This window comes from Lissotriton helveticus, chromosome 2_1 (genome assembly GCF_964261635.1).
Source record: "Lissotriton helveticus chromosome 2_1, aLisHel1.1, whole genome shotgun sequence".
NCBI lineage: Eukaryota > Metazoa > Chordata > Amphibia > Caudata > Salamandridae > Lissotriton > Lissotriton helveticus.
The window spans coordinates 568,255,505-568,283,361 of record NC_136059.1 but is presented as its reverse complement, the minus strand read 5'-3'; the positions used below and the strand labels follow the sequence as shown (position 1 = coordinate 568,283,361).

Sequence of the window (27,857 nt, the reverse complement as noted above, 5' to 3'; positions counted from 1 at the left end):
GCCAGCTCCAATTATACTCGGGTGGATTGTCGATGTCCGATGTTCTCTTGTAGGACTGTTCTTGATGGCCTAGGATCTCGGGTGTTTTGCTTCGAGCCCCTCTTAAAACTGTGTTCTGGTGTGATTGTTCCTTTGCTCTTATCCTCAGCTGGCTGACAAGTAATAGAGGATCGGGGTATCTTGGTTTCGAGAAAGGTTGTAGTTTTATTCCCCAGGAGTCGAACTTTGCTTTTTCTTTTAGTAGTCTCTCCGGGAATTCTGCTGTGGCCCATACAGTTTTTGTTGATTCTACTCTGAGTGTTCCCGATGGTTCTGTAAATTCTACTGATTCCAGGTCCCTAGATGTAATATCTTTGAGGCTATCTATGGTTTTCAGTAGTCGTAGGATGTTCCCCCTGTTTAGGATGTCCATTGGGCCCCTAGATTGATACTCTGGATGGAATGTTATTGAGGTCATACCAGTTTGCCCCATGTCCTGTGTCCGACTGTTATCTACGTTGTCGATTGAATCCTTCGCTTGGCCATGAAGATCCTCCACCTCTACTATGTGTCGTTTGTCAACCATTTTACAACTTTGCGTCGGTTTTTGTCTGGCCGTACTTACTGATGTCGATGCGCACAGCTCGGGGCTTTCTCCAGGTTGTGTAATTTCCTTTATCTGAAGAGGATTTTTGGAATATCCTCGGTCTTGAGGTGGGCTACTTTCTTTGTTTTCCTTGTCAGTTGAGATTATGACTTCCTGTAGATTGTGCCCCCTATCAGTTGGGTTTGGGGCTTCTTGCAAGTTATACCCCCTTTCGGTGTCATCGCTTTTGGCCTTCTGCCTTGCTTGTGGTGGGTTGGGCGTTACTTTCACGCTTTTGGAAGGAGGGCTATCTGTAGGCCTTCTTTCTGATGGCGGGTTTCTTTCGGGTTTTGTTTCCCTTGGTTGGTTTTTATTTGGGGTATTGCGCTCGAAGTCTGTTGCATCGCTTATCCCGCTCATCTCGGTCGGCCTATCTTGTGATAAGTTGGCTGTTGCTTTCTCTCTAGTGGGGCCGTTGCACCATGCTATCACTGCAGGTGTTATCTTTTGGTTTCTTCCCTTCCTTTTCTGTTTTCTTCCCACTTTTCCTTGTTGATGGTGGGCCGGCGCTCCGTCTTTTTGACGTGTTTTTTCTATTTGCGCTATGCTCTCTGTTAGAGGGGTTTGGGGTCCTTTGTGTTTTTGTAGATTGTTAGCCGATGCATTCTTTTCATTTGCTTTTCCCAGGTGCGAAAGCGGATCTGGGGTTGACTTTTGCTTCTCCTGAGATGTGGGCGGTGGTCCTATGTGCGTGGGCAATGCCGTTTCGTATCTATTGTTGGCGGAATTACCAGGCCTGTTGTTTTCTACTGCTTCCCTAATGTCCGAGAGGAGGTTGTCCATTGCTGTTGGTAGTGTCGCCAGTTTGTCCACAATTAAGATACAGGAGCAATTGGATTGTATTAATTGGGTCTCAGCTTGCGCCCTTTTTACCATGCCATTCAACTCTGCTAGCTTACTGTCAATATTATTAACGAATGTTGACAGGGAGTTGAGGACGGAGAGTTGTAGGTCCATCTTATCCGACTGGTATTAGATGGCGTTTACCGATAGTTTTATTGTATGCAGGAGGGAGGCCCAAATGTCTTCCTTTGCCTTTGATGATTCCGTCCCCGGGATTTCGCTGATGGTTTTCTCTGGAGAGTCCCTCTAGGAGACCGAGGGATAAGATGCTACCAGTTCTTCCCACTCTTCCGGGGTGAGGTACGAGGATTCAGGGTCCATTATCCTTGATGGTGTAGGTGCTCTGTTGGATTGTAGGGTGGATACAGAAGATTGGCCTAGAGGTTCTGTTTCGGTCGGTTTGAGCGGCACCTTTGCCCTGCGCCCTCCTCTTGCTTCTCGGGTTTGTCATGTTTTTCGCGTTGTGGGACGTTGGGGTGGGGTGCGCATAGATCCTGGGCTCTTGCATCCTGCGAAGTTGTGTTGTTTGGTTGCCTAGCTGTATCTAAGTCTGCCCTTGTTATGGGTTCCCTCAGATCCCTGAGTTTGTGCCTTACTAGCCTGTCCGCTGACGTTGTCGCTGTGTGAGTGAAGGCTGGTGTTTCTCCTTGTATTGGTGTCTCGGCATTCTGCGTGGATTCGATCTTCTGCCAGTCGTCCTGCAAGGATAAGACCTGAGGTCCCCTGTTTGCTGCCCCGGCTGGTCCGCCCGGTCCCTTGTCGCTTCCCGGTGAGCATCCAGATGAGCCTTGCCTTCTCATCTTGGCTGCTGAGCATTCGAGGTATTCCTCCTCAGTACAGTTATGGTAATTGTTGTGTTTTGTTATGTTTGTGAAGGGTGTGGTGCTCCTGTCCTTGCTGTCTGTTATTGAGGTGTTAAAGTTTGGGATTGCCCTTTGGTCCGCTATGGTGTGTTCCTCCGTATGGCACGGCGGTTATTCCTTACGGAGGCGTTGATGCCACTCGGGGCGCGGGGGCGTGTTGAGAGGGACTCGGGGTGTTACGTTTGTGAGCTGACAGGAACTGGTGGGATAGCATGGCCCATTCTAGAGAGATAGGACGCTTGCGCTGACCTTTCGCTTCGTCCTCCCTGAGGGCGTCCTCTTCCGCTGCAGCCACCTTCTCACCGCACCCACCCACGTCTCGAGTGAGGGTCCAGCTGGCGCACGCCATTGCATGGCTATGTTCCTATTGGCTAAAAGCAAGGATAGAGCAGCATATCTGATCTGCACGTTGTGAGTCTTTGGCCTGCGGAATGTCCCCAGGGCGACTGCCTCCCAGGAGTCTATGTCGGTGAGGCCTGTGAGGGTGCTAATGGAGTCAAGAACGGCTATATCAAAAAGAATTCCTTTCTGTGTTAATGACTTTCTGTTGGTGACCAATAGGCCTATACACCAATATCACCTTTTTAGTGTTAGGTAGTGACACGGATAATTATTTCTGCACAACACTGAAGTTACTTTCGTCTCTCAAGTTTTATTCTTTATACAATTTTGTTAAAAACATTTTTTTATTCACATGTTACATGACATTTTTTGCAATCATATACTCTGGTACAAGTTCTCCACTTCATATGACAATTCCTTTTACAATTCCTACCCCAGAGTAAATAGTTCATACAGAGTAAATCATTTTAAACATAAATCACAAATAAAAAAATAGCATCATAACATCAATATAAAACAGTAGAAAAGTCCTTTGTCGACGCGTTTCGGTGCTTTGTTCTGTTATAACACCTTCTTCAGGACAGAGCTTTACTTAAAAACAATATTTCTTCATTTTAGATTATTTTGCCATCGGTCTTTTCACTTGAGGTTCTGGACCATTCAGAAAATGTATATTCTTAGTCCTCTTCGTGGTTACTAATAATATGTGTATACCACGGCTTTTAAAAACGGGGAGACTAGTATTCATTGTGTCTAATTTCGTTCTTGCGACTTTCAATCTGCGCAGAGTCTCATTTCAACGCGGGCTTAAATGATGCCGATGGAGTCATATGTACGATCACTCGATAGAACTTGATGCAGGGTTATTTGCGCTTCTATCGAATTCCACCCACGGGAGAGAGGTCTTGTCAGATGCAACGTGATACAGGCAAAAAGGTGACCACTGGAGGAGTAAGAAGCTCAAATCGTTCGAATAAGGGTAAAGAGTGAAACACCCCAAGGACGAGATAGAAGCGCAAATAATGGAAAAAAAGTGCGTGGAGCCTGCATGGATCACTTTCAGGCGGGCAGGAAAGAGCAAGGAGTACTGAATTTCATTCTCCCGTAAGCGCCGTTTCACCTCGAGGAAGGATGCCCTGAGTTTTTGCACCGCCTTGGTATAGTCCGGGAATATCATGACGTGTTGGTTTTCGACCTGTAGGGGGCCTGCTCGTCTGGCTGCACGCAACACTGCATCCCGGTCCTGAAAGTGGAGGAATTTCGCCAGCAGGGGACGTGGGGCGGTGCCGGGTGGCCGTTTCCCAGTTGGAACCCGGTGGGCCCGTTCCAAGGAGAAGAAGGCGGTTCGGTCCGGGGTTGGGGTGAAGGACTTTACCCAGGCCTCTACGTACTCGATGGGGTGTGCCCCCTCGACCCCCTCCGGCAGCCCCAGCACACTAATGTTGCAGCGCCGAGAGCGCCCCTCCAAATCGTCCACCTGCTCCTCCATTATGGCCATGCGGTCCATGGCCGTTCGAAGCGTTTGTTGCTGGGTCTTCAGAGTGGGTTGTACGTCTGCCAATGTCCTTTCTCCCTCCCAGACCCTGTCCGCCAGTTTTCGTTGGTCGTCACGGATAAGGCTGATATCCGTGGTGAGAGTACCCAGGTGTTCTTCCATTGAGGCCCTGGAGAGTTCTATAGCCGCCAGGACACGGTCCAGCTTGTCGGATATGGTAGGGTCCGGTTGCGACGAGGGCGTCTTGGTAAGGGCGCTGGTGCGGGGTTGGTTTTCTGGCGTCATTTCAGGAACCGCCGTCTGCTGCGTGGCCCTCAGCTTCCCCATGGCGATGTCTCGGGGCGCACACCCTGTGTATGTCTTCTTCGGGCCTGGGAATAGGGCCTGGGGGTCAGTCCCCTGCGTGGCGGCCGTGTGGCTCGTTGCCTTTTTGGGGTAGGGGGTGTAGTGTGCCCTAAGGTCCCCGGCGCCCCAGCGGGGGCTACCACGCCGCGCCGCCAGCCGTGCCTGTCAGGTGAGGCCTCACCACTATAGGTCAGTCCTGCGTTGAGTTACTTAGCACTTCCGCGCTCACAAATGGGGTGGGGGGTGTGGGGGTTCTCCTCGCAACTGCAGTTCAGCCCCGTCCCAACAGCGACAGTCCAACGAGCGCCCGGGTGAGTCCGTCCACTGTGGTGCGATCGGGAGTGGGGCCTAGTTCCTGTTTAGGTCAGTGGGTGTGAGCCGCCATCTTAAGGTCAGGCGGGGGCGATGAGGCGGTTGGCCTGCCAGTGGGGTGTCCGGGCCGTCAGGGGAACTCCATAGTGGGATGGGGGGGGCCACAGGGAGGGTCGCAGCGTGTGGCACTCACCCCCGGGTGACCGGTCTCGTGGCTGTCTGGCATCCTCTCCGCCTCAATGTCGTCGCGCCACTGGCGCCATTTTGGGATCAGGCAGGTTTCGGCGCTCGTCGATAGTCCAGCTCCTATGGGGGGGGGAGATCGAGCCGCTGCCCCCCCCCCGGGGCTGCCGTGAGTGACCGGGGGGGGCGAGGACCCCACCCGCCGTCCGCAGCCATCAGTGTCGTGGTGGCGATCTCTCGCGCCGTCCTGGTGTCTGTTGCGCACTGTGGGGCAACTCCAGCAGCCCCCCTGGGTCGGGCGATGTCACCAGGCGCAGCGGCCAAGGGCAGATGGGGCCGCCGCGCCGCCCGTACCAGCCTCCTGCACCCTCTGGTCCCAGTGTGTCCGGGTGGTTCGTGGCCGTCCCCTCTGGCCTGTTCAACCCCAGCAGCCCCCCGGTTTCGGACTATGTAGCCAAGTGCTGCGGCCGACGGCGGACATGGCCGCCGCGCTGTCCGTACCAGCCTCCTGCACCCCCCCGATCTCAGCGGGGCTAGGCGAGTCGCGGTCGTCTCCTCAGACCCGGTCAGGGACGGGCCGCCGCTGTCTTGTCAGGGAGGGGGGGACGGTGTGTCGGGGGGACGAGAACTTCTCCCGCCGTTTACAACCGTCAGTGTTACGGCAGCTATCCCCCCCTCCGTCCAGGTGGCAGTTGTGCTCCGGGGGGCAACTGCAGCAGCCCCCCGGTATCAGGCGATGACACCACGCGCAGCGGCCGACGGCAGATGAGGCCGCCGCGCTGCCTGTGCCGGTCTTTCGCGCCCTCTAGCCACGGCAGGTCCGGGCGAATCGTGGGCGTCTCCTCTGGCCCGTTCAGGGACGGCCATCGCCATCTTGAGCTCCCGACCGCGCGGCTGGATCCGCGCTGCTGTCTGCTCAGCAGGCGTGGGGCACCCGAGTTTTATGAGCGTTCCTGGTGCCACTGGGGTTCCGCCGCCTGGTATGGTGCTTTTCTACCCCGGTATGACGAGGATTAACGGGCTATTGCCCGCCGGACTACGGAGCCTCAGCAACCTGCAGCCGCAATCGTGGCTTGCCAAGCCACGCCCCCCCTTTCGATTTCCATGATGCCCTATTTCAATAACGTGAGATGTTTGTATTTGGGAAAATGCTAATAAATACATTTTCAAAAAAACACAAAAACTCTTCGCTGTACAGCGCCGACCATCTGCGATGCTCAACCTGCTCTTTATGCCGAAAGCCTCCTCCTCCTTAACTCTTCATGCCAGGCTTCAAGATGGTCACTTTGAAGTGGGACTAACCTGGTCCCTGTATCCGGCCCATGCTCCACTGCGGCCGGCCTGAAATTGTGACTTTCACTGAGTCAGGCAAGACCAGATAACAGCAAGTGGAACTTTCTGCTGATTGACCCTTTTTTCTCTAAGATTTTACAATTCAATATCTATGGTTCTGCTGATTGGATTTATTTTTGTCCTAGTGTCATTAAATGTATTAAAATGTACTCTATTGAGGCGTGGCCAAGATGGCGATGGAGTAAGACGTGGGTCTCCTTATCTCCGGCACCGATAATTTCTTAGCTTCGTTTTTTAGCCCTATAAGTGCCCAGTGTTTGAACCGATTGCTCCCCCAGGGGCCCTGAATTGCCCTGTCCCCGTTGGAACCTGATCTCCGAGGCGGTGAGGCGGCGCTCTGGGCCCAGCGGACGGCGGCCTCGGGACAGCTGCACGACTCGTGGTCTTCAGCGGCGCGGACGCCGAGAGTGGCCGCTCCAGCCCTGCGCCCCCCAACGCCGGATCTGCCGCGACCGTGCCCCTGGGTGCGGCAGAGGAGCCTGGAAAGCAGACCCGCGGCGAGTGGTGAGGGCCGGCCCCGGGAACCTTGGGAGCACGAAAAGGAGGCGGGGCAGCCGCCATTGCTGAGGCCCTGCGAGGCCTAGTATCGCAACGGTTGCGGATGCGGGCGACTGGGCTGGCGGCCTGTGCCCTGGCCCCTGGGTGTCGGGAGGAGCCGCTGGTGATCCCGCAGAGGCGGCGGAGTCCAGGAGACCGGCGTGAGGTCGGAGAGGGCCTCGGTTGCAGCAACGCAGAGAGACCCCCAGCCACACTACTTGGCCGGGGTTTGCACGCACAGCGCGGCGCCGGCGCGCTGGGTGAAGCGGAGGCCCGGGGCCCAGGAATTGGGATCCCTCCTTTGAGAACTGGCACTGGCGGCTGACAATTAGGACTGTGCCCTATGACCCCCCAGCTAGGTGAGGCTGCCTGGGGTCCTATATCCGGGGAGCGACGGGCGGCCACGCCGCCTGTCGGTGGGCGCCCGGCTGCAGGTGCCCAGGAGAGCGGGGTGACGGAGCGGCCTGACTCCATTGCCTCATCGGAGGGGAGGACCGTGAGCACGCCACTGGGAGTGTGCCTCGTCAAGAGCAGGGCCCAACAGCGGTGGGGGAGCAACTTTGACGACGATGGTTTGGCGCCTGGACCGGGCCCCTGGAGGGATCCCCCCCACCCGCGGCGAGTGCCTTGGGCCCAGCGGGACCTCTTTGAGCGAGGAGGAGTGTCGAGCGGGCCCCCCAGTACTGGCCCTCTTGAGCGTCCGGCGTTGACCCCCAGACAAGCGAGCAAGCGTCGGATGAAGACCGGTGCCAGGCGGAGATCTTTGGTGGCCGGCGACATCTCCTGAGGGACCCTCCTTCTGACGATCCACGCAGTGGCTGGTCGCAGCGGGTCCCAGGTGAGGAGCTCGGTGGAGCCCAGGAAGGGAACGGGTCGGCTCGGTCCGTGGATCGGCGGACGGTGTTGAATCTGACCGGTGGCTGAGGGGGTGGGTGGTGGATCCCCCCCCCCTGGCTTGGGGGAGCCTTGTGGGTAATAGCAGGGGCCGAGCTGAGTCCGGACTGTGTCTGCCCTGGGGACTCTAGAGAAGCCCGTTGCTGCATTCGCAGGGGGGCTCCTCCGTGGGCGGCACCGGTGACCGGGGCAGGATGGCGGCGAGTAGGAATAGGAAGGACAAGCCGCCGAAGGACGCCTCGATGACCCCGGGGGGACCCTCCTCGGCCAATACTGCAGAGAGATCACCGTGACCGGGCGATGACGACACGCCGGCCACTAAGGCCTTCATGATGGAGCTGTTCTCTTCCATCAAAGAAGACATCTCTGACCTCCGCTCTCAGGTGGCCTCGGATCTTCGAGAGGTGAGACGCGATGTTGATGAGATCGGCGAGCGGGTGGCCACGCTGGGGGAACATGATGTGGACGCAGCAGGCGACATCCATCGCCTTCAGCAGGATGTGATTAGGCTTACTGAACAAAATCTGGACCTCCAGGCGCATGCTGAGGACCTTGAGAACAGGTCCCGCAGAAATAACATTCGCATTAGGGCGGTACCATGGAAGGGCGAGGGATCTGATCTCCGAGAATACGTGGAGGCCCTTTTCAGACAAGTGCTGAACGAAGATGACCTCACGGACATTAAAATGGACAGGGTACACCGGGTGGGCCTCCCGAGAGGGCCGAAAGCGCCACCTCCTGACATCCTGGTGTGCGTACATGACTTCCAGCTGAAAGAGCGCATCCTGGGGAAGGCTCGCACTATCAATCCCCTCCACTTCCGAGAACACCGCCCCCTGCTCTTCTAGAACTTGGCGGCCTCTACCTTGATCAAACGCAGGGGGGGAACATCCTTTACCACGAAACTTTTACAACGTGGTACCATTACCACGCAACTTTTACAACGCAATTCGTTACAAAGAATTGCGCTGGGGGGCGCTCTAGGATAGGGAATAGTTTTATTTACTATCCAACACCTTCCCTACTATCCACGGGGACTGGAGTTGGAATAGTAAATTAAACTATTCACTATCCAGCGCCCCCCAACGCAAGTCGTTATAACGACTTGCGTTGTAAAACTTGTGTCGTAAAAGCATGCGTTGTAATAGCATGCGTTGAAACGTCATACATCCAACGCAGGGAATTTAAACCAGTAACTACGTACCTGAAGGAACAGAATATCCCCTATTCCTGGCGCCACCCCTTTAGACTGATATTTAGATTCGGCGGGAGGCTGGTTCAGGCCCGCTCGCTTGCGTCGACCATGGATCTTCTGGGCCTGTCGGATACAGCTGCCCGGAGGGGCGAGACAGCCTCCCCTGATACAGAGCGTAAGCAGCCGGTGGGGTGGCAACACATCGGTAAGCAGGGGAATGTGGCAAAACCCGATGTTTCAGCGAGTCGCCTTGAACGAGGAGCAGCGGTCACCTCGGTGGCGCTGGTGACGGAGGCACCTGGGGACTCCTGAGGGACTAAATCCATCAGGCACTTCTGGTCCTTTACGATGGCGCCGGAGAGAGCGACCCTTGTGATCGATTGGTTCTTCCATATGTCTTCGGCGAGTGTTGGACTCTGTACTAGAGCCCGTCGAACGGACGAAATGGACCCATGTCCCCCTGATACTGGGTTATGCTGTTTTGCTTGCCTTTCTTTTTTCTGGTTGGTTTCGGGGCTCTCTGGGTTGGGTGGGGAGGGGGGTCTTGGAGGGGGAGGGGTATGGGGGGGCAGGGTGGGAGGGGGCGAATCATGGTGGCAGCTTTCTACGGTTGGGAGGTTGGTTTGGTCTTGCTCTGGGATGCCTGACTGTCGCAGTGTATCTATCTTTGGGTTGGCTGAACCTGGCGGTAGCGTCTTCTCCACATCCCCTGCGCAGCGTAGCGTATTCCCACTACTAATATGACTCCTGTCACGTTAGCCTCCTGGAATGTTAAAGGCCTCAACTCCCCGCAGAAACGCCTCAAGGTCTAGAAATATATTGTAGATCACCACTTAGATATTGTCGCCCTGCAGAAAACCCACTTGGCCCGAGTGGATGAACTTCGCCTTAAGCATAAGCTTTATCCCCTCATTTATCGCGCCTCGGCATCCACCAAACATCGGGGTGTGGCGCTGCTTTTCTGCGCAGCGCTCCAATTTCAGCCTCTTGGGGTCCGGGGTGACAGAGAGGGCCGTTGGTCAAGGGCATCTTGAAGGGCTGGGTTTGTACTCTTGTGACGCTTTATGCTCCTAATGTCGGCCAAACTCCCTTTCTTTCCGGCCTCTTGGACACAATCACAGACTTTATAGAGGGCCCCCTCATTCTTTTGGGCAACTTCAACCTCATATGGCAAAAGGATCTAGATAGCACGCATTCACAGAGGTCAGCGGCAGGGACATTCACAGGGGAGACACAACAACGACTCCGGGATATGGGGCTTTTGGATACCTGGCGGGCTCTATACCCACACACCCGAGATTTCACATTCTTCTCACACGTACACAGGTCTTACTCCCGCCTTGATTATATCTTTATCAGTCAGTCTCTGCGGGGCGCCCTCCAAGATGCTGAGATTTTCCCCCTCGAGGTCTCCGATCATAGTCTCTACTCAATTTGTCTACAGTGGAGGGGGCCTCGTCCATCCGCCCCTAGGTGGTACTTCCCGCCCTCCCTCTTCCACGACAAGGAGTCCTGTAGCAAGCTCCGCACGGTCATCTCAGACTTCTTTGAAACGAATTCATCGGAGGACACCTCCGATTTCACTAACTGGGATGCCTTGAAAGCAGTGGTTCGAGGCGAATGCATTGCCCTCAATTCCGCGCTCAACAAACGTCGCGCCCAGGAACGCGAGGCACTGGAGGCTGAGTTAGCCTTAGTGGAACTCTTCCATAAAATAGAGCCTACGCGCCAGAAGCTGCGCCAGCTCACTGCTCTCCGCGGCAAACTGCGGGCCATCTATTCCAATAGAGCAGAACACACCCTCCTTAAGCTTCGCCAGCGTCGTACTCGCCGGGCAACAAGGTGGGGAGGCACCTGGCGCGCCAGCTGAGGGACAAACGGGAAAGGGAGTACATTGGCGGGCTTTTCGACCCGTCAAATCAGCTTATCCACACAGAGGAGGGGAAGGCGTCCGTGTTCGGGGATTTTTACGAGAGGGTTTACAAGGGGGACCCCCTGGATGAGGTCGCCCAGCAATCATTCCTTGATTCCCTGTCGCTTCCGCAGGTCTCTGCCGACTGGAATGCCCGACTATCGGCCCCCATCACCCAGGCCGAGGTCACCGCGGCAATCTCTGCGCTGAAAATCCATAAAGCCCCTGGGCCTGACGGCTACACAGCCATCTTCTACAAGACCTTCTCTCCTGAGCTCTCTCCGCGATTTGCCTCCCTTTTCAACGCGATGGCCTTAGAGAGCAGAACAGCCACCACCATGACGGAGGCGGTGATCACTGTTATTCCCAAGCCAGGAAAGGACCCACAACATTGCACCTCTTATAGGCCAATCGCGCTGCTTAACCTAGACGCTAAGCTTTATGCATCCATCATCGCGGCGACGCTGAATGACCTCATGCCGCTTCTTATACACCCTGACCAGTCGGGTTTTATTAAAGGGAGACAGACGCATGACAAGGTAGCGCATTGCTGCTGAAGCGCTTTGCGCTTTTATTGCCGAAATTGCTGTTTTTAAAATCCTTTTTACTATTTGATTTAATTCTTGGGTTAGTATTCCTTGTTTTTAATTCCCCCCTTCACTTGCACTATTATTGGTTCTGCACCGCTGCTTGAGCGGGTCCGGTTCCCGGGGTGGGATCATTTTTCGCCGCCATCTTGGAGTGGAGTGGGTGTGTGTTTAGGCGCCATCATCTGCGTGCGCTTTAGTGCGCAGGAGCCAGTGAGGGACATCTATTTAAGGCGAGTCCCCTCTTAGCTCGCCCTGACAAGGTAGCGCATTGCTGCTGAAGCGCTTCGCGCTTTTATTGCCGAAATTGCTGTTTTTAAAATCCTATTTACTATTTGATTTAATTCGTGGGTTAGTATTCCTTGTTTTTAATTCCCCCCTTCACTTGCACTATTATTGGTTCTGCGCCGCTGCTTGAGCGGGTCCGGTTCCCGGGGTGGGATAATTTTTCGCCGCCATCTTGGAGTGGAGTGGGTGTGTGTTTAGGCGCCATCATCTGCGTGCGCTTTAGTGCGCAGGAGCCAGTGAGGGACATCTATTTAAGGCGAGTCCCCTCTTAGCTCGCCCTGACAAGGTAGAGCATTGTTGCTGAAGCGCTTTGCGTTTTTATTGCCGAAATTGCTGTTTTTAAAATCCTATTTACTATTTGATTTAATTCTTGGGTTAGTATTCCTTGTTTTTAATTCCCCCCTTCACTTGCACTATTATTGGTTCTGCACCGCTGCTTGAGCGGGTCCGGTTCCCGGGGTGGGATCATTTTTCGCCGCCATCCTGGAGTGGAGTGGGTGTGTGTTTAGGCGCCATCATCTGCGTGCTCTTTAGTGCGCAGGAGCCAGTGAGGGACATCTATTTAATGCTCCTCCCCTAGCGCAGCGGGATCGCGCAGCGGGTGCGCCGTCCGCGGTCGGACGAGTAGGACAGGGCAGGACTCCTGTCTCGGCTAGATGGTGGATACGATGATCTGCTACTCCAGGGACGCGCTTGTTGCCCTTAGACAGAGTCTCCCTAGCTGTGAGCTGTCTCGGGTAAGTCCGTTATCTGGCCCGCATTTGTGTGCCTGTGACAGGTGGTCGCTGGAGGCCCCCCGCCCCTTCTCGTTGTATCGATGAGAAGTCTTTCACTGAAAGGAAACGCTCTCGGCACGATTTCAGTGTCTGGAACTTGAATGTTAGGTCGATGGTGAAACACTATCAGGACATTTATGACCTGATTGAAAAGGATTCACCTGATATCTTTTGTCTGACCGAGACCTGGTTACAGGAGGCTGATTCGACTATTCTCAATATGGCTTTCCCCTCTGAGTATTCGGTCTATACACTTAATCGCTCCTCTAGAGGTGGGGGAATAGCACTTGCTGTCAAATCCTGTTTCCCTTGTGAGTGGAAAGGTCAAAAAATCGTTGGCTGCGAAAGTACCTCGTTTAAGATCTCTACCACCCCCCATTTCTCTTTCTCGGGCTTATTGATTTACCGCCCTCCTGGTAGCGATGTGGCATTTAGGGAGGCCCTCCCAGATATTATTAGCACACTAGCTGTTGGGTGCGCAAACTTTTCTATGCTCGGGGATTTGAATCTCCATTTTGACAACCTGACCGCGCCGGCTGTGAGTAGTTTTCAGGCTGACCTTGAGGCCTTGCAGCTGTCTCAATGGATCTCGCATCCCACCCATGTAGGTGGACATACCCTAGACCCCTTTTTTACGAATCTCCCAGACGTAAGGGTTTCTACCCCTTTCCCCGTGGCCTGGACGGACCACTTTCTGGTGAGGATCCAGTGTCCATTATATGAGCCCCCTCTTAAACCCACAATCCGAGTTGTCCCTAGACGTCATTGGACTAAACTCAAACTTGAGGACTTTCATCGTCTACTGTCCGGGGACCCGTTGGGCCCGTTAGACTCTGCGGAAACAGGTTATGACCGTTTCTGTGATTGGGTTACCAGGGCCTTGGATTCCCTTATCTCGGTGGCCTTGAGCAAACGTGGACTAAGGGACCCCAGTCCTTGGTATGATGGTTCCCTGCGCGTGCTCAAAAGCACGTGTAGGCGCACTGAGAGAGAATGGCGGAAAACTTATGACAACAGCAAAAAAGCCGTGTATCTGGCCGCCGTCAAAAGCTACCATCGTGCTGTTTGCAGAGCTCGTGCGGCATTTTATGCCCTCGAATTCCGCAACAGCACTAATCAATCTAAAACCATTTTCAAGGCTCTCAAGGATCTGGTGGCAAAAAAGGCCTCTGCGAATTAATTTTGCTGTAGTTCGCATTGTGAAACCTTAGCGGCCTTTTTCTTGGAAAAAGTCCAAGCCATATATCGAGCATTCCCCTCGATTACGCCCTCTGGTGATGGGCCTTCCAGCCCCCCAGTGCAGGATGTGTTACATTCTTTTCCTAGCCTCACGCCAGAAAGTTTTAAAAATCTGGCCCAGCAAGTTAAGTCTGGGTCTCCGGCTGACCCACTACGGCCAGCTTTGTTTAGAGACATGGCATCTCCTGAGCATTCGCCGATATGCTCCTTGATTAACATCTCGCTCGCATCTGGGTCGGTTCCTCTCAAGTGGAAACAGGCAGTGGTTATGCCCATCTTGAAGAAGCCCTCTTTGGACGCCAGCAAGCCTGAGAGCTATCGCCCGATATCACTCCTCCCTTGGCCAGCAAAAGTAGCGGAGGGGCACGTTAATAATGCCCTCTCTGACCATCTCTCGCGCGCTAACATCTTGGACGTGACGCAGAATGAATTCCGGGCGGGTCATAGCACAGAGACTGCCCTCCTCTTTATGGTGGAACATCTGCGCTCTGTGCTCGACGCGGGTCAAACGGCGGCGCTTGTTTTATTAGATCTTAGCGCCGCCTTTGACACCGTCTCGCACCGGATTCTTCTGCAACGCCTGGAGGATGCTGGTATCGTCGGCCCTGCTCTCCAGTGGTTCCGCTCTTTTCTTGCTGACCGATCTTTTTGCGTGGCTGTCCCGCCCTATCAGTCTAAATTATATCCTCTGGACCTTGGTGTGCCTCAGGGATCCTCGCTGAGCCCCACGCTTTTCAATCTTTACGTGAGACCGCTGGCCGGGGTCGTCAAGCGGTGGGGTATGACCATGGTGTCATATGCTGACGACACCCAGCTAGCGGTTACGCTCAGCGGGGATTCAGCGTTGGATGCCCCAAGATTCCAGAACGGACTACGGGCGGTCGCCAGCTGGATGACGTCCAACTGTCTCCAGCTGAACACAAAAAAGATGGAGATTATGATCTTCGGTAAGCAAGCGGAACTCTGGGGCGATACGTGGTGGCCTTCAGAGCTTCGTCACACCCCGACTCCGGTTTCGGAGATAAAAAACCTCGGGTGTGGTTAGATCCGACTCTCAGCTTTGTCTGCCACACTAAACGCACTGCTTCCTGTTGCTTTGGCGTCCTGCGTAGCTTAAGACCTGTGCTAAAAAATGTTGACGCTTCAACCAGGCAGCTTATTGTGCAGGCGACGGTGATCTCTCGGCTTGACTATGCCAGCTCCCTGTTGGTAGAGTTCAACCAGGCCGAAATCACTCGTCTGCAACGCGTGCAAAATGCGGCCGCCAGAGCAATTGTGGGGCTTCCTAGGCTTTGCTCCGCTGCTAACACCTTGCGCTCTCTTCATTGGCTGCCGATTAAGCAGAGGATCCAATTCAAAGTGCTTTGCATGTCTCACAAGATTCTCAAGGGCTCTCCCGCTCAGATTCTTTTGAATCTTTTGTCTCTTTATGTCCCAGTCCGATGTTTACATTCCTCGGACCTTGACTTGGCAGTAGTCCCCCGGTTTAAGCGCAGCCGTGCTGGTGGCCGCTCCTTCCGAGTACCTGCTGCGGCTTTGTGGAACTCCCTACCTGTTGAGATACGTACCCTTGGCGATCTGCTCTCGTTCCGCAGGGCTGTCAAGACCTTTTTATTCCCCTAATCTGTTCTTCCTCTGTTTTCCCCTTTTAGCTGTGTTATGTTGGTACCTTGTCAGGCGCCAGGACGCTCCTTTGCTGGAGCAGCTGTGCGCGTAATAAATGTCTATAACATAACATAACATAATACCCGCCGCGTTATTCACCTTATTGAAAAGGCTAACAAATTTCGCATGCTGGCTATCTTGGTGGGTCTCGACGTGGAAAAGGCCTTTGACCGGGTCAATTGGCCATTCATGTTCAAGGCGCTGGCCGCCTTTGGGTTCTTGGCTGAGTTATTGCCATGATTCAGGCCAACTACTGAGCCCCTATCTCTAGAGTGGTGGTCAATGGGGTCTGTTCGGGTTCCTTCGGGCACTCTCGTGGGACTCGGCAGGTCTGCCCCCTGTCCCCACTCCTCTTTGCCCTGAGCATTGACCCCCTGGCCCACGCCATCAGACAGAACCCGGATATACATGGCATTCGGTTTACCCGCGCATACCACAAGATCACCCTATTTGCAGATGACATTCTCCTCTCCCTAACGGAGCCGGAGAGCTCCCTGCCCTCCCTCCACGCAGAACTTCGGCGGTTTGAACTACTTTCCGGTTTCAAGGTCAATGATGGAAAATCTCTCATTCTTAATGTCTCTCTCCCGGCGGAACGAGCGGCTCGCCTCCGCTCCTTGACCACATTGGCCTGGGCCTCCAAATCGCTCCAATATCTGGGGGTGTCCCTCACACCATCGATCCAGGGGCTCTATCGCACCAATTTTCCCCCTTTACTCGCACGCATTCAGGCGGACCTGCTGAAGTGGAAGCCACTCTTCCTATCCTGGCTAGGGCGCATCCACGCCATTAAAATGACGCTTCTGCCTAAACTCCTCTACCTCTTCCAGGCCGTGCCCATCGGCCTGGAGCCTGAGTTCTTTCAGAGGCTCAAGTCCATGATGCTCCGATTTATCTGGCAGGGGGGGCGCGCCCGGCTATCCTTCTCTCATTTGCGGCGTCCGCGTTCGGACGGAGGGGTGGGCTTGCCAGACCTCCAATTGTACTACAAAGCAGCCCAATTGCGTGTTCTGGTCGAGTGGTCTCAACAGGAATCGGAGAAACATTGGCTACACATGGACCGCAGCGTGACGGGGCGGACCGTGTGGGACTTGGTTTGGCGCTCTCGCAGAGACAGACCCCCGAACTCTTATCTAAGCACACCCACACACACCACGCTCAAAATATGGGACACGCTGTCGGGGGATGACAGATGGACTACCTTTCCCTCGCCTTACTCCCCAATACATCATACACCCGCCTTTCCCCTGCTCTCCATGACGGGCCCTTTGATTCCTGGAAACGGGGAGGCTGTTTGGCATTGACTCACCTCTTTTGCAATGGTGATCCCCTCTCCTTCGAGGAATGCCGAGCAGAATTCCACTTACCTGAGACTGAACGTTACCACTACAACCAACTTATGCACTGGGCTCTTCTCCCCTCTATACGAGAGTCGGCCACACGCCCCTTGACTAAATTTGAACTTTTCTTGGCCACGTTCTCCTCCATGAAAGGCGTGATCTCCTTTATCTACTTCTATTTACTCCGCACCGTCCTCTCCCCACGACCCCGGTATATGGACATGTGGGAGGGTCTATTGCAGCGCCCTGTTTCCGAGGACGAGTGGTCCAGCCTGTGGTCCGACACTAACCGGTTTAATCACTCCATTGCGCTTAAAGAGGCTCACCTTAAGACAATGGCGGACTGGTACCTTGTTCCCTCCAAACTCAGGCGCATTTTTCTCGGAACTTCTGACAGGTGCTGGAGGGGATGCGGTCAACTGGGAGATTTCCAACACATTTGGTGGACTGCCCTTCCATTAGACCTTACTGGGAGGAGATCTTGGCGCAGATCAAGGAAATGCTGGGCTACCCTGTCCCGACTGACATGGCGGGGGTTCTTTTGGGATTGCACGACCCATCTCTCCTACACCAGACCAAGTCAGACAAAAAGATCCTGTGGCTATGCATAGGGGCTGCTAAGCTTACACTGGCGGCGGCCTGGAAAAAGAAGGACGCCCCCGCCCTCTCTCTCTGGCATGCTCGCCTTTGGCAACTCCTGAGCCTAGAGAGGATGGCGGGCATCTTCAGAGACGACTTCAAAAATTTAGAATTTCGATGGGGTCCACTGGTTGCCTTCCTATCCAGGGGGCTTCCGTCTGCGGTTTGCCCTCCCTCTGTTAGAGCACTACATCTCTTCCAGGTTTAAACAACTCACCAAAGCTGCCGCGGTGCCGCACCATGGCCCTAGCCTCCCAATCTCTTTGACCTCCTTGCTAGCATGTGTCTTGTTTTGGCCGCCATGTGAGGATCTATGCTGCACTCCTTCTATTAGTACGAACTTTGTCGGTTATACTGAAAACTAAATGGTCTTTATTGGGAGCTACCCAGTGGTCAGTTGAGCCCACAACTGTTACTTGAACGCTATGTAGAGGCCTAGCATCAGCTAGGTCTGAGAACCGGGAGCTCACCTATTGTCCCTAGGGTTTCAGGTAAGGTTATACATTAAAGGCATTTTAATCATAAATTCAACATGAATGTTTGTGTCAACTCGATTTGAGCCGATTTATTAACTTATTTAGTCACCATTATTTTGGTTATATGCATAACATATCAAGAAAAACAAAACAGTTTGCATACAAAAATTGTATATAATATAATACTCGAATTATTCACATTCACAAAAAACATAAACATAATTTCAACATTTCCCAATGCATTTCGGGTCAATTCGACCCTTCTTCAGGGGAATTGTACTTGTGGTGATAAATTTTGTGAAAATTTCATACACATCAGTCCGATGATAGGCACTGTAAAATCAATAGAAAGGGTTTCCCTTTTAAACACACATGAGCTTTGTACAAGTAAAAGATGACTCTAGAATTCACAATCACTCCCAAAGCGAAACCATAAAAATGTTTATGTGCTCAGAACCAAATCTCTAATGAAAAAGGAGGTGAAAAAAGGGCACCCAGCCCAAGAATCCGTAATCACAGCCAATAAGTGTGCCATGCAATAAACATCAAGGTAAATAAAAAATTAAACTAAAGATAAGATTCATGCAGACAGTAACCTCACCCTGGTGATAAAAAATAATGTCAAACGTGCCCATAGAGTATGCTACGAAAATATGTAGGGTGTACCTGTCAGTGACCTCGAGAGGATCACTCAAATATATCACGGATATGTGCAACACAAGTCCTAGATAAATCATATGAATGGTCATAACCAATACGTTTAACTAACATGCTAAAAAGATAACCAAAAGAGAGGAAAACAAATCTTACCACTGCTCTATGGCCGAGTGTTTAACCGGATGTGAAAAGGGCCGTGTGATCTCCAACCGCTGTAAGAGCAAAAATGTATAACAAACACTATGTTGACTACATTCGCACTAACTAATAAAAGTACTGCTTTAGTAAGGTCATGTTTAGATACGATTGATTATAAATTGGACGAGGTTTATACATGGGCGGAGGCCTATGCACAAAAAAGGTTTACAAGCAGACCACCTAGAAACACTTCTTCTGAAGAAAGTGTAGTACAGGACGAGGATCTTTCATTGCAGAGACCACCAGCGTCCATTCCATCGATCTTAACTATACAACAAGCCACGACATCTGGCACGTCACAACTCATACCACCGTCTTTTTTAGCGGAGGGGCAATCAGCAATACAGCCACCAGACCTGTCAACAGAATTAAGAACAGACGCACCCGGCGGGGACAAGGTTTAAAAAAAAACCATGGAGACAGGTCGGCCACAGAGACAAGTCACGAAAAAAACCTGATAGTCAACATTTCCAGCAGGAAATTAACACCAGATGAAGTGAACGTACTTAACAAAGGGACATCGTATGTACCGACTTATGTATCCAACAGTCTAGAAACAGAGATTGCTCTCTTTAAATTTCTACGGAAATTAAGACTTAAGTGGTTCTTTTCAACCACAACGACGGATGGCACGACAAGGACTCAACAGAAATTCAAACCAAAAAGCAAATTTATGTCTCCGATCTCCCACAAAATTTTGGATAACTTTGAGACTCTGGTAAAAAAGGACCTGGAGGCAATTCAATATGTCACCCCTAAGAAACAAAATATGACTACAAAACAAAAGAGAATTCTCAATGATTTAAAACAAGATAAGTCCATTACATTCCAGCCAGCGGATAAGGGTGGAGCACTGGTGATGATGGACACAACCTTTTATGACCGCAAAGGGGATGAACATGTCTTGGATTCCGAGACATATATACAGATGGAACAAGATCCCACCCATGAATTTAGCCTGATTTTGGAGACAATCATCACCCGAGCAGAGGAGTTAGGCACCATTGACAATAACACTGGTAAATATCTCAGAACGAACACACCACAGGTACCGTATATATATATGCTTCCTAAAATACATAAGAATGTCACAGATCCACCATTTAGACCCATCGTGGCAGGATGTGGTTCTATTCATGAACCGGTAGGCCGTTTTATAGACCACCACTTACAACCGTTGGTTCAATCTTGGGATACTTACCTCAAAGACACGACAGACTGCTTATTGAAGTTACAGGCAGTTAATCATTTGATTGAAGAAACCACATTACTGTGCACCATTGATGTGGTGGCACTTTATACTTCTATTGTACACACTGAGGGCTTGGAAGCCATAGAGTGGAGACTATTACAATCAGATGTGGATCAGACACTTGGGATTTTTTTGTTAGAACTCCTACATTTTTCCTTATATCACAGTTACTTTTCTTGGAAATCCAAATATTTTTTGCAGAAGACTGGCACGTCAGTGGGTTTTTCAGGGGCGCCTGCATACGCTAATACGTTTATGGCTTATTTTGAGCAACAATACATTTTATCTGACAACAGATGGACAGCAAATTTGATTCTTTTTTTACGATTTATTGATGACATCTTGATAATATGGCGTGGCACGAGGACCCAATTGGATGAACTAATCAGAGAACTCAATGAGTGCAACCCAAGAATACAGTTCACTTCCAATATCCAGGAACAACGAATACAATTTTTGGACATTGAAATACAGAAGTCACCGGAAGGGATCTTGACTAGAGTCTATAGGAAACCCACGGATGTAAACAACGCCTTACATTACACAAGTGCACATCCGAAAAATTTAAAAAACCATTTACCCACCTCACAACTGATAAGGATTAAACGAATATCCTCAGATGACACTAAATGTAAAATGATGATGGAAGAACAAATTGAAAGGTACATGGCTCGAGGCTACCCGACTGGCATACTGGAAAAAGCAAAGGAAAAAGTTTCAACAATGAACAGAGATTCTTTACTAAAAAAAAGGGAGAAACCTGCAAATGATCGAATAGTTTTTGTAATGAAGCATTCGACACAATCGCAAAGGATCACACATATCATCAGAAAGCGATGGGAGATGATAGCGAATGAACCTGACTTTGCAAACCTATTCAAGACTTTCCCAATTATAGCATATACTAGAGCCAAAAACATCAGAGAAATATTGAAGAACCCTCAACATCGCTCAGAAGCACAGTACAAAGGCATGAGGAAATGTTTTAATTGCGGACAATGCAATAATACGATCATCAGCAAAGAATTTAAGCATCCCCACACGGGTAAAACAATTCAGTTGAAACACAGTGGAGATTGCAATACAACCGGAGTGATTTATGCTATACAATGTCCATGTGGACTCACCTATGTGGGAAGAACTTCGCACAAAATCAAAACTCGGATCATAGAGCATAAGAGTACCATACGGAATAAGTCATCAACATCTTGCTTAGCCACACACTGGAATAATTCCAGTCACACAATACCGCAACTGAGATTTACCACCTTAGAAGTGGTTGAGAAACACAAGGGTGTAGATCATAACATAGCCTTGGCACGAAGAGAGACAAACTGGATAAAAAAGTTAGGAACACTGACACCAGGTGGGCTTAATGACCAATATGAGATGGTATGTTTTTTATAAACAGAAAACATTAAAATCTGATTATGGTGTTATATGTTCACTGTACGCTCTCTGAATGATTATTGTACAGGATTGACAATCTATCCCATTTTTTACTTTGTTTCCTACACAGATGGCAATAGGTATATCTCACTTTTATAAAGGTAGTCACATTAGAGTTGATTGTCCTCCACGTTACAATCTTTATTTCTAAACTTTTCTGTGGTTTCTTTATGCGTTTTAAGATTTGTTTATTTTCGTTCTATCTACTTGTTTTATTTTTTTAAATCATTTAATTTTTCGCACAAGCATTGACATAACACATATGATTTTAGCATCGTGCACCTCACGCAGTCATGCGGTTTATGCATTCACCACTTACTAGCACTGGCTCTGTATACATAGTAAATCGTTTATGTTCATGGGGTTTAAGCGTTACGTAGCACAACTGCGAGTTTTTTCACGTTGCGGTCCGTCATTTAATGCATGTTCGTCCAACCGGATGTTTACACCGGAAATTCACTAGGAGTCAGTGGCGGCATACCGTTTGAGAAAGAAGGTAGGCGTTTGTTGAGTAATGGCGTCCGTCCTTAAACGCAATACATAGCTGTAGTATCAGTTTTAAACTAGTCTTTTCTTGTCCTTGAAATAGATTCGCTTGCCTGCGGACTTGGTTAGAACGGAGTAAGAGTGTTTTGGGTATCCTGGCAAGGAATACATTTGCGGTGAGAACATCTAAACATGACCTTACTAAAGCAGTACTTTTATTAGTTAGTGCGAATGTAGTCAACATAGTGTTTGTTATACATTTTCGCTCTTACAGCGGTTGGAGATCACACGGCCCTTTTCACATTCGGTTAAACACTCGGCCATAGAGCAGTGGTAAGATTTGTTTTCCTCTCTTTTGGTTATCTTTTTAGCATGTTAGTTAAACGTATTGGTTATGACCATTCATATGATTTATCTAGGACTTGTGTTGCACATATCCGTGATATATTTGAGTGATCCTCTCGAGGTCACTGACAGGTACACCCTACATATTTTCGTAGCATACTCTATGGGCACGTTTGACATTATTTTTTGTCACCAGGGTGAGGTTACTGTCTGCATGAATCTTATCTTTAGTTTCATTTTTTATTTACCTTGATGTTTATTGCATGGCACACTTATTGGCTGTGATTACGGATTCTTGGGCTGGGTGCCCTTTTTTCACCTCCTTTTTCATTAGAGATTTGGTTCTGAGCACATAAACATTTTTATGGTTTCGCTTTGGGAGTGATTGTGAATTCTAGAGTCATCTTTTACTTGTACAAAGCTCATGTGTGTTTAAAAGGGAATCCCTTTCTATTGATTTTACAGTGCCTATCATCGGACTGATGTGTATGAAATTTTCACAAAATTTATCACCACAAGTACAATTCCCCTGAAGAAGGGTCGAATTGACCCGAAATGCATTGGGAAATGTTGAAATTATGTTTATGTTTTTTGTGAATGTGAATAATTCGAGTATTATATTATATACAATTTTTGTATGCAAACTGTTTTGTTTTTCTTGATATGTTATGCATATAACCAAAATAATGGTGACTAAATAAGTTAATAAATCGGCTCAAATCGAGTTGACACAAACATTCATGTTGAATTTATGATTAAAATGCCTTTAATGTATAACCTTACCTGAAATCCTTGTTTTGGCCGCCACCATGAGGGGAGGAGGGTGGAGGGGGAGAGGGTGTTGTGGGGGAGGGGGGTTTGTTTGCTTCTTTTTATGCATATTTTGCCTCCTGTTGAGGCCATCTGATGCCTGCCAGCTCTTCTAAGCCCTTCCCAGCAGCGCTAAGGGAGTCAGCAGGTGGACTTGCCATCCAGTGGGCCGTGATGCCCCTTTCTGCTTCTGTTCTTCCTGAGGGGGGCTCCCCCTGGGTTGCTTAACTTGGCTGCTCTTCAAAGGCCTGGGGACTCTCATGTTCCAATGTCAGTTACATGCAAGTCTTGACTGCTTCCTCTAATTGCTTTTCCGTGTCCGCTGCTTTGGTTACTCCCCTGCGTGGGTGTGCTGGCACTTGATGCGGCTTTTCCTGCATTATTTCCGTATGTAAACTTCAATAAAGAGATTTTTGACCAAAAAAATGTACTCTATTTTTCTAAATTGGTTGGTGATTTTTCTTGTGTTGTTTTTACTTTAATACTGTTTTTGTGCAGCATAACTACTTCACACATTGTCCCTAAATTAAGCTTGACTGCTTTGTGCTTAGCTGTGAGAGGGTTAAGAACGGGTTAATTTGGTGACTTTTTCTGGTTCACCCTGACAGTGGTTGTGGTTATTGCCTGAGTGGGGCTTCCAGCCCTCTTAACCACATTTCTTACACTAGACAACCAGTCCAAACCACTTTCAGTCCACCTGTCCGTGGTTCCAGTCTTGCCGTCTTGGGTGCATGCTCCTAAACTCTTGAAGGAATATCCCTTTCATCTGCATAATCCACAACTCACGACCACATCTGACTCATACATGTATGAGAGAGGGCTGACTGAGGAGACAAGTACTGTGTGCAGTAAGTACAGTTTGTGCCTCCAGATAAACTGTTGGTGCTGATGGCAATTTATTTGTCATTGGCAGCCTTTCTACCAGTGGTGAGAGCCTAATTCATGATGATTCACACAGACAGCACCTTTGCCCTTTTCAAGTTAAAATAGCAAAGTGACACTCACTCTGCATCACTGCAAGATGGAAGTGGAAGGTTGGAAGTGGGCATAAGATCATGGTTTCTTATGATTTACCACATTGTGGAATCAAAAGCAGTGGAGCAAGCCACAGCTGTGGTTTCTTGGAATTTTAGTCCGCTTGTAGCTATCCTGTGGCATATGTTTTTTTGAGCCTGCAGCCTCATGAGAAATGAAGCTTCTCTCAAGAAAGATGTCTTCTTTCCTGGCTACAAATTATCCAGACATATAGAAAAGCTGCAAGTCTTTGCACCTCAGAACCATTCGCAGTACTGTTCAGGGATAGGGTGCCTATGAGAAGTCATCTAACCTCTAATCAGGACATTGATCACCCTACAGTTGACAGACTTTTCAAAGCAATAATGCCAGAAGTGTGGCTCCTAAGTCCATTATTACTAGATAACTTATGCCCTGCATTGTTCAATGCTACACTCTACATGAAGTCCAGTCTGCATTCATTGACCACACCAACTTCACCAGGGCTGAGACAGCATCAGTGGCATTCTCTCAGAGACAGGTTCCGGGCTGCTATGTTGGCTACCCGACATGCATTCGGCTAACACCAGCCCCTTGAGATTCCTTCCAGGATGTACGTCACGACCTGTTTGCTTAGATCTACGCTGCCTGATTTTGTATTCTCCTCCTCCCTCGCTTTGTCTTTCTAACTTACTGTGGATCCTTCTCACATACGTGATAATTGGGAAAAAGCGAGGAAGTAAATGGAAAATGAAGTTATTCTGTTGCTCTTAGTCCATAGATTGCTCCCTGTTATCCGTGTCTCTCAGCCATTTGTCACCAACTCACATTGATTATTTCAAGAAGAGAACTTTTGCTGGCCCACGCATGCGCAGGAAAGGCAGCATGCCTTGTAGGACTCGTCTTTGTGTACATGGAATGGGCATGCAAAGTCCTGCAGCTTTTGAAGCAGTTTAACTGTCCAAACACTAAGCAGCAGGGTGCCCACGTTGTGGACTGCGAGAAAGGGCAGATGAGCTAAGAAGGTTAACCAAAGATAACTGTACCCGTTTATGCTAAGTTCAACACTGAACAAGCACCCCGCATGCACAGTGATCCATATACATGTGGACAGAGCTAAACATTCTGATATAATGTTGTGTGGCTTAGAAGTGCATTATCTAATTGTGTTATGCTATTATCTAAGTTTGCTTCTCTTTAATACTTTTCATGTTGTCTTTTCAGATCCATCAAGCCTTCCCCTCCCAGCGTCAAAATCCTGCCACTTTTTAGAATTGAATGAAGTTTTATTGATTACTGACCAGGAGTTTCTGCCTTGCCATATAATGGATCTGCACTGGAAGTACTATCTACAATGTGAAGATTTTGCCTTTTGAGAATATTCCAAAAACACTTTGTCCCTCATTTAGATGTTGGCGGATGAGGGGCATGCACCAAGAACGGTGGATGACCCACTCTGCAAAATTGCAGTCCCCTCTGCCTACCTAGAAGTGGTGGAAACACAGGGTTTACTACAGCAAAGCCTCAGCCGGCTCTGCAGTCGGAAAGCCTTGACCTGACGATCCACCAACCGCTGGGCAGTCTGGTCATGGTGATTGTCGTCCAGCTGTCTTAGCCTTTCTGGACTGTTTACTAAAAGAACTGTTAAGCAATATGCTAGAAGAAATGAATGTGATTTAAATTCCAGTAGGGAATCTATTTTTTGTTGCCTAGTTTATCAAGAATCCTCTTTATTTGTAGGGTTCAATAAGTTAAACTTTCATGGGAATGTTTGTGCTAGGAGAGTCATTATGCTTTGCTGGGTTCATTTTACAGATAAACATTTGAGGTTTTGATGAATGCTTTTGTGTAGATTTTTCACTGTCAGAAAAAACAAAAGTATGCATGTTTTCATTTTTTTAAATTGAATTTTGCTGCAAAATATTCCAACCGTTTATTTCACCTGAAAGCTCCAAAAACATGTACGTTTATTATGTGCACTCCATGTTTTAATGTAGAGACTTTCAGATTAATGCCTGCTGTTTAAATGCAATAAATATTATTTCACAAGTTATGGTTTCACAAGTAAACAAGAAAAATATTTTCTAAGAAATGTGTTAGGTCCATTTTGAGTGAGTTACGACATATTGGCCATACATGGTGCTGATGTTTAAGATTGCTTCCACCGTATTGTTATTCAAGTGTCTTTAAACAGGCCATTTTGAAATAATTAAGTTTAAATATAGTCCTAGCTGGGCTGCCCACTGTGTGTATGTGTAGAACACTCGGCCCGTACATGCTGTTAACAACTCCTACAGCAAGGCGGTGATATATATAGTCAGATCTGGCATCTATAGCAGGGCATGCTGAGACAGCTACCCATCACTTGATAATGGTAACGCATGTTCATATGCTCATATTTGCAGCCAGTCACTTACTAAATGCTCCGAGTTGGAGAGCGTTTCTAGTGAGCAAGAAGTGGCTGGGGCAGGCCTGCAGACAGTTACCGATTTCTTTTGCTACCAGCTGCACAAACTTTCAGTGGAAGTGATTTCTCACAGGAGAAACCAAGAATTAAATCACTTTGTACAATTTTATCCACCTCGAGTTTGATTTCTTCACAAAGCATCTAAAGATTAAGTTGATATGAAGCCTGCACCCATCCTTCCATCCATCCATTCATCCATCATAGCAATCTTCCTGTCCATCTGAATGTGCTGCAAGACTTCATATGTGTTTTGTTGGACTGCGAGAGCCTCATTGTAAGTTTTGAAGTGTAGATACTGGTTTCCTCACACCAAAATCTGGTAATTACAAGGTTTATTCTTGGAATAATTGTCCAGACCCAGGAATACCGGGTCCTTTACCCCTCCCTTTTCCCCGACTCCAGGACAAATTGACTGACATTTCACCTCTGTGAGGCAGGTAAAAATGCCAGCATTTTCTACATGCATTATATGACTTAATCCTTGCTGCAATAGGCCTGATAATCATGAAAAAATGTCTTCCTCAGGTCTGTACAGATCATGCCCTAATCAGTTTCCAACTGCTGGCGCCTATTCCACTATGTTCTAGTGGCAGGATCAGGTAGAAACCCACCATGTCCCATCCCTGGACAAAATTATACCCGAACACATTTCTACTGCTCCTCTTCCACAAACTGGACATACATTAAACAGGAATTTTACTCTTATTATAATTGGCTTAAGCAAGCCTTAGACACTGCGGTCCTTCCCATACATATATGTGCGCGACCATGGGTGCCATGTGTTGTAGCATTCACTGGGCCCCAATTTAAAATTAATGTCCTATGTTATCTTTAAGAATATCCTTACCTCTTGCTACCTATTTCACTCATTTGGTCCTCCGATGTATCTAGTTCTGTGCTGAAAGGGACTGGATATTCGGAGGATGCACAATTATCCGTTGAGGACCAGGAATATGAGGATTGTTATCTACAAACTCAATTGTTATTATAATCAAAAGATACACCCACATAAGGTGAACAACCTTTACAACGCAACTTTTACCACGCAGTGCCTTTACGACGCAACTTTTACAACGCAAACCATTACAACGCATTGCGCTGGGGGGCGCTCTAGGATAGGGAATAGGTTTAATGTACTATCCAACACCTTCCCTACTATCCACGGGGACTGGAGTTGGAATAGTAAATTAAACTATTCACTATCCAGTTCCCAAAAGCATTATGCGTTGTAAAGGTATTCGTTGTAAATACCGCGTTGTAAAGGCATGCGATGTAAAAGTATGCGTTGTAA

General features: G+C 49.4%; 1 protein-coding gene across 4 annotated transcripts in view; it reads left to right on the top strand.

Annotated features, from left to right (window-relative positions):
- The window catches only part of ANKRD31 (ankyrin repeat domain 31), a 2,265,957-nt gene extending 2,239,807 nt beyond the window's left edge, over positions 1–26,150 (top strand). For all 4 annotated transcript variants that reach the window (XM_078675241.1, XM_078675243.1, XM_078675240.1 and 1 more), the window contains one exon: positions 25,324–26,150. In XM_078675241.1, coding sequence (XP_078531367.1) covers positions 25,324–25,475 — 152 coding nt within the window. In that variant the 3' untranslated portion in view covers positions 25,476–26,150. The remainder of the gene's footprint in view (positions 1–25,323) is intronic.
- The last annotated feature ends 1,707 nt before the right edge of the window (positions 26,151–27,857 follow it).